Raw genomic sequence first — 19,983 nt, forward strand, 5'->3', positions numbered from 1 at the left:
ATGACAAAGAGTTTTTCTCCCCCGCAACCTTAACCCCCCTAAAAAAATATGTCCTCATAAATTTGTCTCACTGCCAAAATCTTCAGTCTGATAAGAGGCTTTTCTCTCTTTAGCCTGATTTCAGTTCTTCTGGTTTGGAGATTTTGTCGTCATGTTGTCAGAGAACAGGATTTAGAGGAATGGTATTCACAAGTTTCGTTGGGAGCATCTGCTTAAGGAGACAGTTAAAGAGTCAAATACTTTGATAAAGTGAGGCTTTGTTGTAAGAATAGCCTCTTTTTGGCCAAAATGACATTCCTCATCATTAGATTTGCCTTATTGTCAATGAACAGTCAGGGTGAAACACAAAGTGTCTCATGAGCAGAGCAGATAAAAGTGCTCTGTCCAGTCAGACTGTTAGATCTTCTCCCTGTGCCTCATTTGCACAGCGCGTCACAGAACAGACAGGCCGGGGCTGGCAGACCGCAGCATTCTGCGTCCAGATCATTGACGTCACTTTGGATGATTTCTGGAAATAAACTGCCCGTTTAAAAAAACCCTGCAAATCGATTCTGTGGACCTTGAGCTGAAACGACCAGAGGAGACAAAGGTGCAATCAGCCGGAGTGGTTTCATCAGTCCAGGTGGAAAAGTCTCACCAGGCTGGAGGTGTATGGAGGGACATTTGTGTCTTTTTTATTCAATCTTTAAATCTTTAAACAAAAAAAGATATATTCAATCAAAACAAACTTTTCAATCCAAAAAAAATCCTTTTCAATTAAAAAAAAAGTGTTTGAATGCAAAAAATATTTTACACAACACCTCAAAAATTGCATGTGAAACCCTTTTTCTTTAATTGAAAAGGTTTTTTTTGATTGAAGCGAGTTATAATTTGATTGAAATTATCTTTTTTTGTTTAAATCAACTTTTCTTTTATGAATTAAATAATAAAGACACTAATATCCTACCCATAATATGGCCCAAACACAAAAAAATTACTTTAATCCAAAAATATATTTTCAATCAAATAACTCACCTCAATCAAAAAAAACATTTCAATCAAAGTAAAAAAGTGCTTGAATGCAATTTTGGGTTTCAAATATTTTTTTGCATTCAATTTTGATTGAAGTGAAGTTTGTTTTAATTGAAAATATCTTTTTTGTTTAAATCAACTTTTTTTTTCCTGAGCTGTCAGAGAATATAGAAGTAAAACTTTTTTCCCCCTGGAAGAAAACCTGCACTCAAGAAAGAAGAACAAGGACGCTGCACCAAGTGATGTGTGCAGAACGAACCCGCTTCCTTTGGAACATGGGACGTCTGAGACGCTGAGATGGGAGGGTGGATTCCTAAATGAGCTTGTCAAGAGTGTGGATGAAGAACCGGTGAAACGGCTCTCGGTGTTCGGCTTCTTTTTATGCAGCTGCTGCTCGGGAGAAAGCGAGAGAACCCCGGGTCTGATCCCCCAGAGAAACGAGCGATGAACAGAGTCATCAGCCGCCACCGCCTCTTTTCTCACTGAGTAACAGTATCCTCCATGTAACACAGGGGAGGCAAATTAGTTCTGCAGTTATCGGTGTGATTTTCTTCACGCTCCTGACAAACTGCCCGATGTTACAAGCAATTTTACTCTAATGAATCTTAGACGCCAGGAACAACAGGCTGCTCTTGCTGCAGGAAATACACCCTTCCCATGAAATGCAGTCACGATGCCAGCACGAGATAGATGACAAATGAATCCTGGGAAGCAGAACTGGTGGGGGAGAGTGGTTATTCCTGCTCATAGACACATAACAGAAAAATTACTTTCACACCCTCTGCCTCATTCGTCAGGGTGCAGTGCATTCCACATATTGTCATATATTCTTCACTACGCTGGCACACCATGCTGGACCAGCCACCAAGACATAGATGAGTCTTCTACAACTTGAGGAGAGCTGTGGGAGTGTTAGGTCTGACCACAGATTTACACCTCACTTTAAAGAGACCACCATCACTAATACTACATCAGTCCTCTCCAGGGTTACTCTAGTGCTCTCCAAATTCAAAAATTACACCTTCAAAGATCTTTTTAATATCACATTCAATGCAATTAAACCAAGCAGGGACATAAGGCCTATGATCAATTATAGAATACATGAATTAACTGACATTCATATCACAATCTTGCCAGTAGAGTACTACTTTAGTGTCTTAATAGTAATATTCACTTAAATAAATAATTCACTTTAAATTATTGATATTATAACAGTTATATCAGCTCCTTCTTTGTCTTTTTGTATTTGCTCTTAACTGGACCTAGAGTCTGTAATAAAAATGTTATCTATCTATCTTACAAACTCTCGATTCTCGATTGCAAGCTAAAAATATTCATTCAGCGTTGGTCAGTACTTGTTGTGCTTGTTACTGAGAGAATACTTCACAGTGAGAATGTGGTAAATCAGATGGTGTGATTGTTGCTATGAAAAACTGATGTGACTACTACAATTTGATAAGTTGTACAATTCTGTGGAGTAATTTTACAAAATGATGCAAAGTGTTTTTTTGCCTTTATTCTCATGACTGCTATTATTCTAACCAGCCTTCCTGAACCCTATCTCATCTTTTTACTGTGGGAACACACAACATTTTTTATTTAAATGGCTGTTTTCAGTCTGAGAACAGGCTCAGACAGAACTGAAACGATGCTGCTGTTATTTTCTATGGCAGAAATCTTTTCTCTTGTTCTGCCTCGTACGAGAGCCAAAGTTCAACCACGTTGAAAAAGCAAACCTCAGCTTTACACGAGATGTCTGGAGATGCTATTTATTTTTGACAGCGGTGCATTCATCCTATACAGAGGCGCAGGGTTCCATCTGACGACACCTAAATCTAATCTTTAAACAAAGAGGAGGGGAAAAAATTGCTGACGTTTCCGAGCAGGTTAGTGTGACTACTGAAGGTATTTGATTTAAAAAATAGCACAGCACTCCAGATAGGTGAAGGCCATGAGGCCAGAGGAAAGAAAATCAAGACTGCTTATGAATGCATGAGGTAACGCCATGTGTGGGGAAAAGTAATATGAAAGCTTTGATAATTCAACTTAACCCACTGTAGAGCAAATACTGCTAAATCAGCACAAACATTCCATACAGCATCACTGCTCAAGAACCTGTTCAGCTGCCCGAAGCAGAATTCATCACACACACACTGCGCTGCGTTCCCTTCAGTTCAACAAACATCACCCATTTGGTTGAACCCATTTCTAAAATGTGCCTCGGGTTATTGCGGGGGGCCACTGGGAACATCCGCTGAGAAAGAGTGGACGCGCGCCATTATGTGAAACATTTCCCAGGGTGCCTGTTACTCGCAAACAGCCGTGTTACTTAAAAACAGCCTCCGACACGGAAACAAGCTGATGAAGCACCAACAAAAGACGTTTACAACAGGGACTGGGACAAAGTTTAAAATCTCTCAGAAGTGTGCTCCCTGCAGAAAAAAACAAACTTTCCATCTTTGGCTTTGTGATCTTATTAAGAAGAAACCTTAGTTTTTTTTTTTAAGTTATACTCATTAGTGCCAAACAAAAACACATCAGCTACAACCCATCAAGGGCAGAAGAGAGGTAGTTAAATAATATGTGGGCAGGGCTGGCTTCGTTAAATAGGTGTATTAGCTCTTTAAGTCATCTTTGAATTATGTGCATTATATGTGTCCCTTTCAATTGCAATTCAAACAAACACATACATATACTGTACATGATAACAAGCTAATGACAACACGTTTCAGCTGAGTTTGTTAAAGGGATAGTTCAACATTTTGCAAATTGGCCCATTGCCATAATCCCTATAGTTTTAGGAGTAGTTTCGTTACTGTTAATTGTCGGTGCAAGCTATTTTTAGAACGGCGGAGCAGCAGAGAGCTGCTCAGAGCTATGCTATGGAGGCTAATGGGATTTCTTGGTTTGCCTCATCAAATACACAATCCAACAACTCCAAAACGCTCTGGTGGACCAAGTTAGTATAAATAGGAAGCGAATGGGGGCAATTGTTTGTTGTAGGAATTTCACAGATCACATTTAAACTTGTAGCAGGGAAATGTCTAACCTAAACTAGTCTGTTCATCACCATAACCTCCTGTCAGGGTTGAAAATCTCTTTGAAACTAACATTATCTCAAGTGACCACAGTGTTAAGCTGCCAACAGTCGTAAGACAAGCTGTCACTCAAAGATCAAAACATTGTCGGACATGACTTACAGGCAGCTATTTGTTGTTGCCTTTGAACATCGTAATCCTGTTTTAACACCAGGTATGAATAAAGTATGTGGCAGGACCGTGTACAGGCGTGAACCGCGGCTTTGGGCTGTTCTTCTCATGAGCCTCCATTACAGCAAATAGACCACATTTATTACACGTGCCATTAACACTAAGGAGGCAGAGGAGCAACTAATAGATATACCAGCAGAAGGAAATGGGATGTCAACTGCAGCATCTCACCACAGCCATAAAAGTGTTGTTGAGAAATAGAGGGTTTATGCCCAGTGAAATGCTCGAGGGCTTTTAATTTGAAATGGCTACAGGATTATTTTTGAGTTTGTATTAATGCGTACAGCCATAACTTCAACACAGCAAACAACAGTGAATGGAAAACAGGATTGATACTAGAATGTCGGTATGACTTATTATGTAGAGAATATTAAACTGAGGGAGTTAGAAATACAGGCCTGTAATATAAGAACAAATAAAGGCCCTTAGGGTAAACAAAGGTTGTGGATCCAAAGTTCCAAGTATTCTTTTTTATATATATATATGGACCAACACAAGATTGGGGATTAATAGATTGCAATGGCAATACTGGTCAGAAAAATCATAAATTGATCATTTATCTCCATCTGATGCTGCAAGCAAACTCAGACCTCTGCAGTGAAAAGCAGCAGAAAAACTTGATATCATTCCCTCATTGAATTCCAGCAAAACAGCTAAAACACCACATGTAGGGATTTTGGGGTTCAGCACAAAAAAAAATAAAAAAATTATACGACACAAAAAGGCCTCTTCCATGTAGTAGAATTTGGGGAATATTTTGAGCCAGATTAATTTTATTAATCCCTGAGGGGAATCTTGGTTATTGCAGCAGCAGAAAGATAAAGAATGAGAGCGACTCTGCAATAGGCAGCAAATTACATGGTGTAATTTTGGTTTTAACAGGAAAGAGAAGGTCTGCTTCATTATCAGTGGCCTTCAAAAACTAATGCAACAGCCTTCACGTCTGGGACTACACCGTTAATAATCTGACGATAAAATAATCCACAGTAATACGCTCCTCTTAGTATCTGGCTATCTCAAGGGAACTACTCCCCTCCGAGCTCAACTTACTCCCAAAAACAGAATACTTTACATGAAGAAAGTGATGGAAAGTAAGAGGACCGGGAAGTGGCAATTAGGACCATTAATCTTTAAAAACGCAAGAAAAGTAGAGCACTGTCAGATTTCATTTTTTCAGGGTCAAAAATCAATTCAAAAGTTTTATACGAGTTCAGCTCACAACATAAACCAATTGACGATGAGTGACTAACATTGAGAGGGCACGGAGGCTGGAAAAATACAGTACGAGAGGAAAAAAAAGGGTTGGAGCTTCCTGGTAGGTCTGGGGAGTTGCTGCTCCGTGTTTCATTTACATTTAATCGGCTCTCAGACTGTAGCTCTTCTTTGATATCACACAGCGGGTGCAGTCAAAAAAAAGAAAGAAAAAAAAAGACACAACTTCATGCTCTGCTGCCTTGATGCACATCTTAGCCTTTGATTAATGAGAGGGCACAATTTAATCACTGGCCTCTCTCCAGGAATCTTTAGAGGACCAGTGCTCAGACTCAGCTGTGGGACCCATGTCTACATGTGTCTTATGAGCCGTGGCAGAGGTTTCAGCAACATTCTCCAACTCCTACTGTGTTCTTTTGTTTGTATTTTTCTTGTTTTTAAATTTTATTTTTTTATGTTCGAAATAAATAAATAAATTCATTCATTCTTTCTAATACCCAGATTTAGGGGATCCAACAACTGGTTTTGAATTTATCTGACGAAAATTTGGTTGGTCTTTGAACAAGTACATGAAACCTTTCATTTCCCATGTTATATGAACAGCTTCACACTTGAAGAGGAACTGTGCAAGTCTGGTCGTTTTTCCTCTGTGTTGCTAACCCTCCACCTGGCCATGTGCATTTGTTTACAATGAAGCCGGCGAAAAATCAACACATGGAGCGGTGGATAAGGTTATATAACATATACGATGCTACGATGTGTAGTCTTAGTTGTCATAAACAAAAGACTACCCATTCCGGAATGCGTTTGTGTCGGCCATGAGACGCCAGGTGGAAGGCAGAGAGCCTCCATTCTCATTCAGTCAAGTCACAAGTCATGTAGTTAACTATCACAATTACTTGGGAGCTGTTTAATTAAAGTAAAAATGTAGCATAGCCATGGGAAAAATCCTGCTTAGTTCCTCTTTAAAAGGAGAAAATGTGGGGCATACTAAACAATACGTAGAAAAAAAGTACAGACCATTTCGTTCACAGATCTGACTAAAGATATTGAAGGGGTGGGATCCTTTTTCCTCCCTGAAGTCAAGCAGCTGCATCACCGGGCCACCTTTTAACAAGATGGACTACAAGCATTCCGACTGGCATCAGAAGTGGAGCTGAAGCAAACCAAAAATTCTCTCCACCACAGATTTTGTACCAGCAACCCAACAACACCCTCGGACGGTGCCATATAACATCAAAGAATGCAAACATTCTCTTGGCTGCTTGGGATTGGGAAAATGGATGAGGCTTGTGTTTCCTCAACACTCTTGCCAGACATGGTCCTATGGTCCACAACTGCCAAGCTGGCGTACGTTTTGGAGCTGGCGGTACCATGGGAAGATGGTTTGAAAAAAGCTTACGAGCGGAAAAAGGCCAAGTACTCTGCACTGGCAACTGCTGGAAGATTTTCCCCCTGTACAAGTGGGATGTTGGGGGGATTTGTTACAACATCTAGGATGAGTCCATTGAAGAAGATGGAGGTGAGGGGTCAATCCCATCACAATCCCATCACGAAAAAACAAAACAGCAATTGGCTTTGGATTGAAGGAAAGACGATGGCTTTCATTGCTCCCAATAGTAGTGCCAACATCAAGACACAATTTGCCACAGGGATTGAAACATGGAGCCCCATTAGCTCTAGTGTCTGTGCTATATAGAAGCTATGGAGCCACACTCAGCTGTGGCTACACTGGAGTCTGAGTTTCACATTAACACATGCTTCAGAGGGTTTCATGCCATTGTCAGTGCCTATTATATAGGGATTGGGTTATTCACTTGTTTCCCATCTTCTTTCCAAGGCTCTACCACTGTGGTGGTGGTAAACAGCACAGATAAGCCTGATTACACTGCAAGAGTCATTTACACACATTTCCAACAAAGACGCGATCCAATCAAGCCACGGCAGCGACCCCGGGTTCAACACACGTCTTTGTGAGGCGGGTCAGGGAAGATGAAACACATTTTGAATTTCACACTTTTCTGTCTGGCAGTCTGGATGGGAAAACTTTACAAACCATTTACCTTCTCCATCACCTTTGTTCTGGCAATGTTATAATAACATGCTCACTCAAGCTGACAGGCTTCACACTTTCATTTTCGCTCTGAAATAAATACACGGCGGTGGAGAAAGGAGCGATAGACCATCTGAATGAATGGACAGGAAATTAAAGGCGACTGGAACAGATAACAACGTGTGGGTTTGAGGCGTAAGTTTGGTGCATTAAGGTCCAATTGCTGTAAAAAAAAAAAAAAAAAAAAAAACACCTGATGTAATATATATCCACCAATCAGAAGAGAATGTACAGGTAAAGTTAATAGGTAGAGATGCAACATGGTGATAAATGAAGGATGTATCTGGTGAAAAGAAACCTTCTGGGTGTGTCCCTGTCATGTTAAAGCCTGGACACAAATATGCCAGTACACTTCTACAGAAAGGCAAATATAATTACCTCTTAAATTGGATGTCGCTTGCGTCTCTTAGCTTACCTCCTTAATGAGTTGCTTTGATGTCAGCGCAAAAGACTAATTTGTTTTCCGATGATTGCTGCCGACATGTATACAGTAAGCAGAAACTTCTAAAATGGAAACACTCACATGTCGGCGAACCCTGTAAAGTGAGCATCTGCAGACGCGATTCAGTCGTGGAAATCTCAGTGGTAAACGTGTAGCAGTAGTTTGGAGTAAATCCCTCGGCCCTGCATCACTTGGCACCAAAAGATCCATTCGCTAATCCCCCACTGGAAGCCTCTATCTGTTGTTTTGGCCACAGCTCCATAATCAGGCTGCAGTATGCAGTCTCATAACTTGTTCATTATTGACTGGGGCTGCTATTCAATCCCTCATAAACTACTTTTAATACATCCCCATCCAAAGACACACAGGAGCAACTGGAGCCAACGCGAGTGTAATGCACACATTGTGATTTTTTTTTATGATGGTGAGTGGTCCACAATCGTTAAAATTATATGGGAGTTGATATTCAACATGCTGTGGATGACACATTGAGAGGGCTTGATATAAAACATAACATTCTGTAAAATAAATGCCTGGCCTGCCTGGTATTTCAATTTGCACCCTCACTTCACAGAACTAGAAAATCCATCTGTAGAAAACTAGATCCATTTGTTGTCGCTCACCTTTAGATATAAGACAAACAAACTGCTGTGCTCACTAAAGCCAAACTGAAATATGGAATTATATTTGATGGTGAGTGCTGTGGTGTTATGGTAAAGGTAAAGGTACTTTATTTACTTAACGGACTTAAAGGAGACATATTATGCCCCCTTTCCACAAATTAAAATAGTTCCCAGGTGTCTTAAAGACATCAATTCAGCTGCTAAGGTAAAATTAGCTAATGCTAGACTCTTACACCGATGAGACAAGCTACTGCTCTGCCCTAATTGTCCAAATGAGGCTGATACAGATTTGATCTGCCAATGTTGATCAACACTTGAAACCTATCTAGCTACACACAATAAGCTAATACTGATCATTTATTAGCAGACAGACACATGAACCCGACTCGCAGATCTACTGTATGATTTTTATTTATTCTCTAAAATATCAACTAGTGTTTCTAATGCCAACAAATGCAGGTTGTGGTGACGTTTCAGGCTGTCACTGAAGGTCCGACTCAAATCTATTGTGAAATGTAAAACGCATGAACAATCTGTGCCATAATAAAACAATATTTCCTCATTATGCTGCTCCTTAAAAATCATTTCTCATCTCCAGAAGAATGGGCTGTTGGTTACCATAAGCTAAGAGTACGTGATGTGACAATAATATCACTTTCATGGATTAAACCAGTGAGCTGTTATCCATAACAAACGCTGAGAGAATTAAAACTAAAACTTTTCTTACATCCAACTTCGTGAGACACTGATTCCACAAATATGAGGCAATGAGAAACAACCTGAAGAGTCTGAAGGAGAAAGATCCAGAGGTGAGGGGCACGGGTTTGATCCAGTGTTCATTAAAAGCTCTACCTTGCCTTGTTAGATGTATCACTGTTGCAGTTCCTACCCTGGAGGAATATTAATTATTCATTGTGTTCATATTACTTTAAAAGTAATTAATTGAAGAAGCCGTGTGTGCGAAGGCTAAAATTTTACAGCCCATGATTTCCACTGACCAATTCCTGAGGCTGGTGATTAAAAACAAACACACACAGAGACGCACACTTAGTCGGACATAAAAATCAAACCACCTGAGTCACAATTCAAGGCTACAACAGCAGTGGCCTTGAACCGTGACGCCGCTGCCTCCAGAGTCTGTCAGCCAGAGGGAGATGAAAGTTCGCCCACCTTTCACATGCGCCCTGCAACCCTCTCGTTAAATCTGAAATCTACCAGCGTTTCACTGCTCATCGTAAATGTTTCACCATCAACACATCCACACGGGCTGTGAAATAACAGCTTAATGGATTTAGTCTTTATATCCCAACGGCATTGAACCAAGTTCAATATCAAGATGCAGACAGAGGCAACAAGTTAAGACGGTTGGGGTTAGGCCAGTTCAAGGCTGGTTTTCACTGAACAAGGTCAGTAAACTCTCTCTCTTGCTCCGTGGTTAATTAGAGGAGACAGCAGTGGATGGGCTTATGGTAGAAAACACATAGGTCGTGACACTGCCCTGCCTCATACTTATTCCCACATGCACTGATTTTTTTTTTTTATTTGCCAGTCATGTGAAGTGAGCATAGCGTAGCGTACAACAGATCATCTTCATCTAGTGTACACAACTAAAGCCGTTCAGAGGTGACCCTTATGTGAATATAGAACAGAAGATGAAGACTAATTCAAAAGGAAGATTGTTTTTTAACAAAAGTCCGATGGTTGATAGGAGGCATTGTCAGATTCAGATTCCTTTATTTGTCATTCCGCAAAAGATCAATGACGCAAATCAGAACCAAATTATGACCATTGATTCAGTTAAAGGGATAGTTCAACATTTTGGCAAATTGGCCTATTGCCATAATCCCTATAGTTTTAGGAGTAGGTTTGTTACCTTTAATTGTCGTATTGTCATTAATTCTTGGTTTCCCTCATCAAATACACAATCTCACTACTCCAAAATAGATAATAAGGGTTTTGAATGAATTTGCCACTAAAACAACTCTGTCTCGTAACGTTCCATTATTATCTTATAGCGTGGTGAATGTGCAGGTCACAACCAAGGGGGCAGTTGTCGGTCTGAGAAGTGAAGCTCACTTCCGCATTCAAAAAGCTGCAATCCCCTCGGCTGTCGCTGGGGGCTGGCTCCAGAAGGGAGCAACTCTAATTGAGCCCCATGTTAAAATAGCCGATTTTACAGCTTAAAAAAACATATTAACAGCCTGGTACATTTTATTTTTTTGGTCTCAACCGATAGTTTCTACCCCCGCACACACTCTGAGGGGGGTGAATTTTTTAAAAACTCTACAGTTTTACTATTATTAGGTTTAAAGTTCTGGCCAATTAGGGCGCAGAACCGTTGAGTGACAGGTCCGTTGACCGCTGCTACGAGGCCGGTGGGCGGGCTCTCGGCCGGCCAACGGCCGCACCGCTCCAAATATGGCAAGTAGAATCCAACATGGCGCGGTTCAAACCCCCGTAGTAGCGGCACAAAACAGACTCCCCAAAACCAATGGGTGACGTCACAGACGCTACGTCCATTCTTTTTACAGTCTATGGTCACAACTTGTCCACGAGAGAGTTTTGGAGTTGTTGGATTGTGTATTTGATGAGTTTGATGAGGGAAACCAAGAAATTCCATTAGCCTCCATAGTGTAGCTCTCAACAGCTCGCGGCTCTGCTCTGCCGTTCTAAAAATAACTTGCACTGACAATTAAAGGTAACTAACCTACTCCTAAAACTATATGGATTATGGCAATGGGACAATTTGCCAAAATGTTGAACTATCCCTTCAAAAACACAAAGAGAATTACAGTCTACATACTTTATATAAACTAGGAATGAAGTTATCCTTTGGGAGAATCCAACAAGTGGTTTAGATTGTGTTCCCTCAATAAGTAGTAGTAAAACTTTTACATGACTGTAAAAGTTAGCAAGCTATTGTCAGATTCATGTGCCCATTCATTCATTCTCTGTACCACTGGACCCTAGTGCAGTATCGCAGCTAACTACGGCTGTGAGGCGGGGTACACCCTGGACAGGTCGCCAGTCTATCGCACGGCTAACATATACTGTACAGACAGACAACCATTCACACTCCCATTCACACCGATGGGCAATTAACCTAACCTGCATGTCTTTGGTCTGTGGGAGGAAGCTGGAGGACATGAGATAGAGAACATGCAAACTCCACACAGAAGGGCCCACAGAAGGGTCGACAGAACACTCTTTCTGTGAGGTGACAGTGTAAACCACTGCACCACTTGACACTTGTCCAATCGTCATGAATGTAAATCACTCAACTGTCATGACTCTGAATGACTGATAGTCCCTGATAACACCAGGATTTTGTACATTACTTTTGGGATTTATATTGGACCATGGAGTAAGTACTTGATTGTTTTGTTGTTGGTTTTTTATGCACAAAATTGCACCAAACTAATTACAGTACGGATCCTTTGAAAAGCATTCAAGAGGTGAGGTCCACCTAAGACTGCAAACAAATCAGTATGCGGGTCAGTAAGTCTAAACTTAAGCTACCTAAAGCGTTCTCAGCATAAAGTGAATTTCAATTCCGGTTTGACTTTTAAAAAATAAAAAATGAATTCTGCTGAAACTCTACAAACTGTACCTTAATCTCCTGTGTGACTGGTGACCTATGGAGGTTGATTTATACATGTGCCAAATGTTTTAAAAGGCAGAAAATACCATTCAACAAAATAAAGTAACTTAAACAGGCGAACAACAAACAAAAAGTGCTTATGAAGAGGAATCAGTCCGGGGCAGATTCTTGTAAGCCAATCATACATTATTGGATTTTAAGAATGTAATTATCCAAGTGAGAAGATTGCAGGCTTTACAGAGCACCATGCAACCATGATAAAAGGAGCTGAGAACTGTCTGTGAATGCGACTTATCCTTTTCACAGCGTGAGGGAAAACAAATCGTCTTTGACTGACGTTTGCTAATTATTTTGATTTGCAAACAGTGGCAACGCTGGACACACGGCTCTGCTTCATTTCATCAAAAACCATTGTTTCTTGCTTTAACCTGGGCTGTGGGTGTAAATTCTTAGTCATAAGGATCTCAGCTGGGAAAAAAACGTAACATTATGTGCCTGCACTTAGCTGCCTACATTTACCCTAAACTTACACAAGATAGGCGAATTCGTGTGAGTGTGGATATGGCTGCATTCAAAGAGCTGGCTTTCAGGAGAATGGGTAGAGAAGAAAAAAAACTGAAATAAGAGCAATGTTGGATTTACTTTAGATGGAAAAGGCAGGGGCAGATACTGAATGACTGATTTCACATCACTACAGTATCTTAGCAACAGATGTATGTCTATTTTGTGCCAAATATAAGAAAGGGCTGAAGCCAGGGATGGAGTCTGACAGAATGGCACCTATTAAGCCGTCCTCCTGAAGAGGTGGAGGTCCCACAGAGTGGCATCTGAATCTGGCGGCGGCGGTATGACTTCTCGAAATCTTAAATCGTCGCTAATGGTCTATTGGGCAACAATAAAGTCAAATTATTTTCTCTGCCAGACAGGGAAATTACATTGGTGCAGTCTGCCAGACAGTTAGAGGTGGATGCTGAACAGGCCTTGTGACCTTTGTTACAGTAAATACGACGTATAGTAGCCTAAGCCCCACTGTGGGGGAAAGGAGTTACACAGCATTGAGCTTTATTAGCCGATGCTGTATTGATGATGATGTGATTGGAAATGTTCCCAACATGCATCAGGACATCAGTATGATCAAAAAATGTTTGTGTTGTGCTGCCTTGTCACTCATGAGAAGAAATAGTCAGTCAGACATGAGTGTGTCATCATGTAAAATCAATCCAGGGTTTCCGCTACATGTAATTGATTGTGGCACACCGCCACAGCAAAATAAAAGCCGCCACACCTTCAGAATGATGATTTTTTTTGGGGGGGGGATGTTAAAACAATGTAAAGCAGGGCTTCCACTACTAGTTAGTTACTTTGCACCCCCTTCCACTACACAGTTACAGCTCTGTTCGACTCGGTTCTTTTCCATGACATAGTTCCTCCTCAGCAGGGGCGGGGTCATCATAGCACGGCAGTAGCCAGGGCATCATCGCCACAACTTTAAAAAATCCTAGCGGAAACACTGCAATCATTTGTGAAGCTCTATAGATTGGATCTCAAAATATGACCATATACAGTACAGTGCCAGTACGAGTTACTCTTACTTTGCAACCTTTTCCACTACACAGTTACAGCTCTATTCGGCTCTGCTTGACTCTACTGCACTCGGTTCAGGTCCTTTTCCATTACAGCCGAGTTCTTCGGCGGCCGCGTCGTCTCGCTCTCTTTTTTCGATTCTCTCATCAGCTCCAAACTCAGTTATCTGCACCTCGATTACGGTCCACAGCGTGGTTTTCCACACAGCAGTCATTTAACTCATGTGAAATAATACCAACAGTCTCAGATCAGTGGGCGCTGTTGCTGGCGTGTTCTTAAAATTAGCTAGTTTGATTCTCGTGTCGGACGTTGCGCTCGAGTGCTAGTGTAAAAGCAAAAAAGCAAGGAAAAATAAAAAACTGAGTCGAACCCTCTAAAGTGTCTCAGTCCGCTGGGCTTATCAGTAAACAACATTACTATGCCATAATGTTGCAATCGGGGGAACACTGTTGTGTATGACAATACCATAGAACATTGTGATATAACTTATAGACCATATCAGCCATTGTTTGACATGATTAGTGGAGTGAGGGGTTTGAAAGAATTCAGGGGCAGAAAATATTGTGTTGCATTATGAAAATTATACAGTAGGATGTAGTTTTTCTGATCACATTTAGACTGGGAGATTTTCTAATGCGCTCTTCTCCTTGACAACAAACTTTACTCTTCATTCTAACAGAAGGCGAGTAATTGATGCAGAAATGTCACTTTTTGGAGTTGTACTAAGCTACACTCTTGTTTAAAAAAAAAAGACTGTGTGATTTTTTTCAAATAGACTGCAAGTGCTTTTAAATCTTACATTGTTATGTAAGACAACAGTCTAACAATACATCAAACTAACTAGCCGGTAGCTATAATTCCCCACAGAACAACACAGCCGCTGTGATTTGAACATTCCTTACAATCAGAGTGAGCGGTCAAAAATAAAATAGACCTAAAGTGGAGAGAGAGGTGGGGGGGGGGGCAGTGGTCACAGAGGACAATCATGACCAGGTGACTGTGATATTATTAGACTGTGTCACCAGTATCTTTCTACAGGAGGACCTATACAGCACATCTGCCAACACCAGTCCACACTTCTTTCAGAACTGAACTCACTCTCCTCCACATTAATCACGTCCCACTCCGCTGCACCGCTGCACTGACCGGCGTCAGGCTCCCACAAGCTCTCAGCAGCGAGTAAACAACACAGTGGATGGTGTATTTCAGCCCTGACTTATTAGCAGCAACCAAAGGTGTCAGACCGGGTGACAGATGGACCGATACGTCCAAAAGAGGAGAGGGAGGACAAAGTCATTGCGCGTTTTGTTTGCTGAGGCGTGGGCAGCCACGGACACACAGCCAGCGCCAGAGGAAAGGTGTTTGAGAGTAAATGCAGGTGTGGTAACGCACGAACAGACAGAAAACCCAAGTCTGGAAGGAGAGGTGCAGCGGTGGAACCTGAGGGGTCGATCGCTGCACCGGGAGGGAGGGAGGAAACCTGTGAACAGTTTCCTCAGCATTTTCACTTATTAAAAAGGTCAGGTGTTTACTTGTCTAAATGTACTATAGAGCCTATGACATGAATGAGAACGTTATATTGGACTGGTTAACAAGATTTATTCTGAAAGTGAACTGAAACGCTATGTAAAACATGAGCTGAGCTTTGATGAAAAAATAATCTGAAAAATAATTTTTCAAGACGAGGTAGAAAAGCATAACAAAAATGGGGGAAAAAAAACTGTCAATCTAATTAATACATCCTTTTTGTTTTGTTTTTAACCTTGTCTGTCCTGTTTTGTTTGTTCTCGTCAGTGGTGTTACATTGTATGTGTTTGCATGTCATTGCCTGTCTCTAATAAAAACAAAAAAGAAAAAAAAGAGGATAAAAGAACAGGTGAGCCCCTGTCAATCAAATTCCAAGTATGGAGAGGCTTAAATTTCTCCTGAGGTACTTTCAAAATGAGAGAGAAGCATTGTGTCTTTGGTGGTTTTCTCTTTCTTTTTGCACAATACAAACTAATGGGAAATTAGTGCTTAAGAATGTCTCAAAAATATTATTCAAATATCAAAAATATCAAATGCGTCCAACTCGCAGGAGCTGCAGTTTGTCTGATAAAGGTTAAATATGACACAGCAGACCAGGAATCAAGCCTGTGGTGCTACAAGTCTACAAATCATACTCAGCAGATGAAAGTAACTAAATATAAAATGTCTCATCATTACTTTATAAGTGAAAAGGAAATGCAGAAATATCCAGTTATGATATCAATTACTGTTCAGCTCTATAGGAAATGGATGGAAATGATGTTCTTGTTGCATCCGAACCACTGCTGAAATCACATATTAATCATTTGAGTAGCGGCTAGAGACACATGTAGTATCATATTCTACTGCGTTTCTGGATTTTTGTTTCTGTGTTTGCTTTCAGACGTTGGGATATTTTTGAGTAAAGACTGAAATAAACCTCCAGCGAGTGTTCGTACCATGTTCACAGGAAAAAAAAGTGTTATTTCAGGTTATCAATGCATTTCCCGTTTTTAACAAAGAAAAACAAAGTCATCTGTTGTCTGAGGCTGAATCTGGCAGCTGAACGGCTCGATTCAAGAGACTCTCATATGTTCAGAACTCTTTGACTGCCTGCTGTCTGTTTGGAATTTGTGTCCATGGCAACGGACCAGACCGTCTGGCTTCAGCCTTAGCCCCGCTGATGAAGTGGCGTGTTGTGATAGTACTCATTGGAGGATAAAGACCTGAAAATATGTACTGTAGCGCATTTGCAAAGATTTTCAATGGCTCTCAGTCCTCGCCCGCGGTAATTTAACTTTGACGCTTTTCGCACCCCGGAGGTGTTTACGCACGAGGCGGAGGATCAACGGTGGAAAGGGAGAGTGCCAAAACTGATGACACCGTAATACTGATGAAGGAAAGATGTCATGTGGAGTTATATGCTCAATAGAACACAGTTTACTCAAGAGGGGCTTCTAAGGGAGCATACAAGATAATTCTCATGAAACTGTGTCTCACCTTGGCACAACACTTGGCAGACCGGCCTCGCTGGTGGATGGGTGAAGACTTTCTGCTGCGCTCAGAGCCTGAGGACCGAGTGCTCCTCCTCCTCCTCCTCCTCCTCCTGCTGTTGCTGCTGCTGCTGCTGATGATGATGATGCTGCTGCTATCTGTCCAGCTCCTGGCTGCTGCTGCTGCTGCTGCTGCTGCTGCTGCTGCTGCTTCGTCTGCTGCCGCTGCTCCTCCTCTTCATCCTCCACCTCCTCCTTGATCGGCTTCTCCTTCCCTCGGCCCTCACTCTCATTGTCGCTCTCTTCACCCAAGATGTCGTCAACCTGCGTGTTGTGAGGCATGGTTTTGGTTTTTTGACAACATATCTGATCACGGGACCTATGAATCTTTCAGTAAAGATTCATCAATTCACAGCCATATTTTTTAGATTTGCTTTCAGTTTATATAATAACACTCCACAGCAGGCACACATACATATATCAACGGACATACTATAGGGAATATCTGTATATAGTATATACAGATATTCCCTGCTTGCCCTGAATACCTTTTGTTATTATTTCATTAATTTGCATAAGGATTCCACCAAACCTCACTCGGAATATTCAAGTGAATTGTGCAAATTTCGTGACACAACTTTAATTTGTAGGTAATCACTAAGTAGAAATAATTAAATGTTTTATTAGTTGAATAACTCGTGCTCCAAATACCAATGCGGCAGTCAGTTCCCTTGATGCAACTGTGCATCTAATTACAACAAAGAGAAAATGATTTTCCTCCTCTATGAATAAATACATTACACAGTCTACTGTGAGGCTGATTGAACTCGGTGCTGGACTGATAAAAGGAAGTTGAGGAGTGATAATGTTGCATGACATTTAGTCAGAGTGATAAAAAAAAAAATCTAATGAAAACTGGTCTGGTGTATAATATAAAATGTTTGATAAGGAACCCTTAGGGAACGGTTGAAGATTATGAGAAATGTGCTTATTCAGGACTTGACTAAAAGTATGAAGCCATAAAAAATGCATTAAAGGTCCAGTGTGTAATATTTTGCTAAATTTATTGGTATAATCTGAATATAGGCTACTACCCATGAATATATTCGTATTGTGTATCATCGCTATAAAATAAAATTTGTTTCATTTTCGTAGCCTTTTAATTACTCATATATATATATATATATATATATATATATATATATATATATATATATATATATATATATATATATATATATATATATATATATATATATATACAGATAGCAAGGGTCTTGCTTTAGAGAGTGTCGCCATCTTGCGCCGCCATGTTTGTACGGCAGCCCGAACAGAAAATCCAGCCGGCCAGGGAGAACGTTTCAATTGTTTTGTGCGCATAAATAAACCAACAAAGAAAAAGGTGAAAGGAAAGGAGGAGGAAACAGCAGAGAGAGTGAGTAGTTAGTCGGTAGAGAATAGTGGAAGATGCCATTTCCGCACAAGTTTTTTTGTCCTCGGAGGCCACCGTCACTCTGCTGACAGGAGTGAGTGAGCACTGCGATGAAGAATCAGAACGCTAGATGTCACGGTTTTCCCCCAATTTTACACACTGGACCTTTAAGCATTTTTATTGTGGATCTCACACATTTGAAGAACTTTGACCAAAACATCTAATTACAACTAGCTACAGTTTTAAAATACAATATTTGGCAGTTTTTTCTATGTTACAGCTGATGTGATGAATTACATGTATCTGTGATACCTTAATATCAGCTAGAATATTTGATCAGACTTTGAAAGTAAACGATTGAACAGTGATTCACCTGTATGATATAACCCTGTACAAAGCAGGATAACCACAATTTACAGGTTCAGACAACAACATTGTGTACATTCAATCCAACAAATATGTGGTACTTGGTAGAAATATCAACAGCTGTGTTTGATTTAAGGGCTACTGTATTGGTTAATGGGGGTTAATCTGTTCTATACACTCCCATCAGATGGATTCATATTTGAGAAAGGGTAATAAACTCATCCAATCAGATGTCGGTCATGAGGAAATTGACAGAGTCTGTAGACAAACTGTCAGCTCATCAGTCGTACTGGCCCAAGGTTACTGACCATTTAGAACAGGTAAGCCATGTTGAGGACACTGTCCACATCAAATATGCAGCGTCTTGTCTATTGACTCATTAGCAGCAGGGAGCTGGGGGAAAACTGGGATTAATGCTGAGGGACTGTCTCTTGGGGCGAGAGCTGGGAACATTACCGGCATCAAGCCAGGCTCATTAAGGACTAGTTGTTGGCTGTGGGGTCAGCCACATAGAGCCTCTGTAAAGGTACAGGGTTTATATCTGTGGTATTGCCAGTCAACCTCCATTTTTTATGTGAGTAAGAATCACCAGGAGGAACGGTTACAGTGTGAGATACAAATAAGACAGTAAACAGGGTTTGTTTGTTCAACACTGACTGCAACATGCGAGTCGACAGTTCACCACAACGCAAATCATTTTTCAGCTTCAGTGTTTCTCTTCTGGCTCATTCTCCCTGTCACTATCTCCCATGAGCACCGGCAGTAAAGAAATTTACTGGGCCTTGCCTTGTCGTGGCACCTGCTGAGGATTTAAGAGGATCTGTGGTTGCCAGTACAGTGGAGCTATAAACACAACAGAGCACAGACACAGGGCAGAAGGGTATGGGCTGGACGAGTAAATAGTCAAACCCATAGAACCATATTTAACAGACATCCCATCAGGATCCATGTGCTTTGATCTTAAAGACCATCACACTCATTTCCAATTCCAGCTCTACATTTCTCTGACTCCACTAGCTTTGCATGAATCACTGTTAAAAATCCTTATTTATCTCATCCTGCCTGTTATGCAACTCCTCAGCTGAGCCTCCCTCCTTCACTAAAAGCCTGCTTTGTTCTGATTGGACAGACTTCCAAAGTCCTGCCAAGGGGCATCACTCTTACCCCTTTTCCACCAAGCTGGTTCCAGTGCCAGTTCAGAGCCAGAGCCTGTCTAAGCTCCAGTTCTTTGCTTTTCGACCGCCTAAGTACCGGCTCCTGGCCCTTGAAACTGGTTCCAGACCAGCCCCAACTCTGATTACGCAAGGGACTGGGAAAGGGGTTAGCTGACC

General features: G+C 41.1%; 1 protein-coding gene across 1 annotated transcript in view; it reads right to left on the bottom strand.

Annotated features, from left to right (window-relative positions):
• Positions 1-19,983, bottom strand: part of ctdp1 (CTD (carboxy-terminal domain, RNA polymerase II, polypeptide A) phosphatase, subunit 1) — an 83,293-nt gene that overhangs the window by 25,321 nt on the left and 37,989 nt on the right. The window contains exon 12 of the mRNA XM_083981548.1: positions 16,862-17,178. Within this exon, the coding sequence (XP_083837674.1) occupies positions 16,862-17,178 (317 nt within the window). The remainder of the gene's footprint in view (positions 1-16,861; positions 17,179-19,983) is intronic.

The sequence above is a fragment of the Trachurus trachurus genome (assembly GCF_905171665.1).
Source record: "Trachurus trachurus genome assembly, chromosome: 11".
NCBI classification, from domain to species: Eukaryota; Metazoa; Chordata; class Actinopteri; order Carangiformes; family Carangidae; genus Trachurus; species Trachurus trachurus.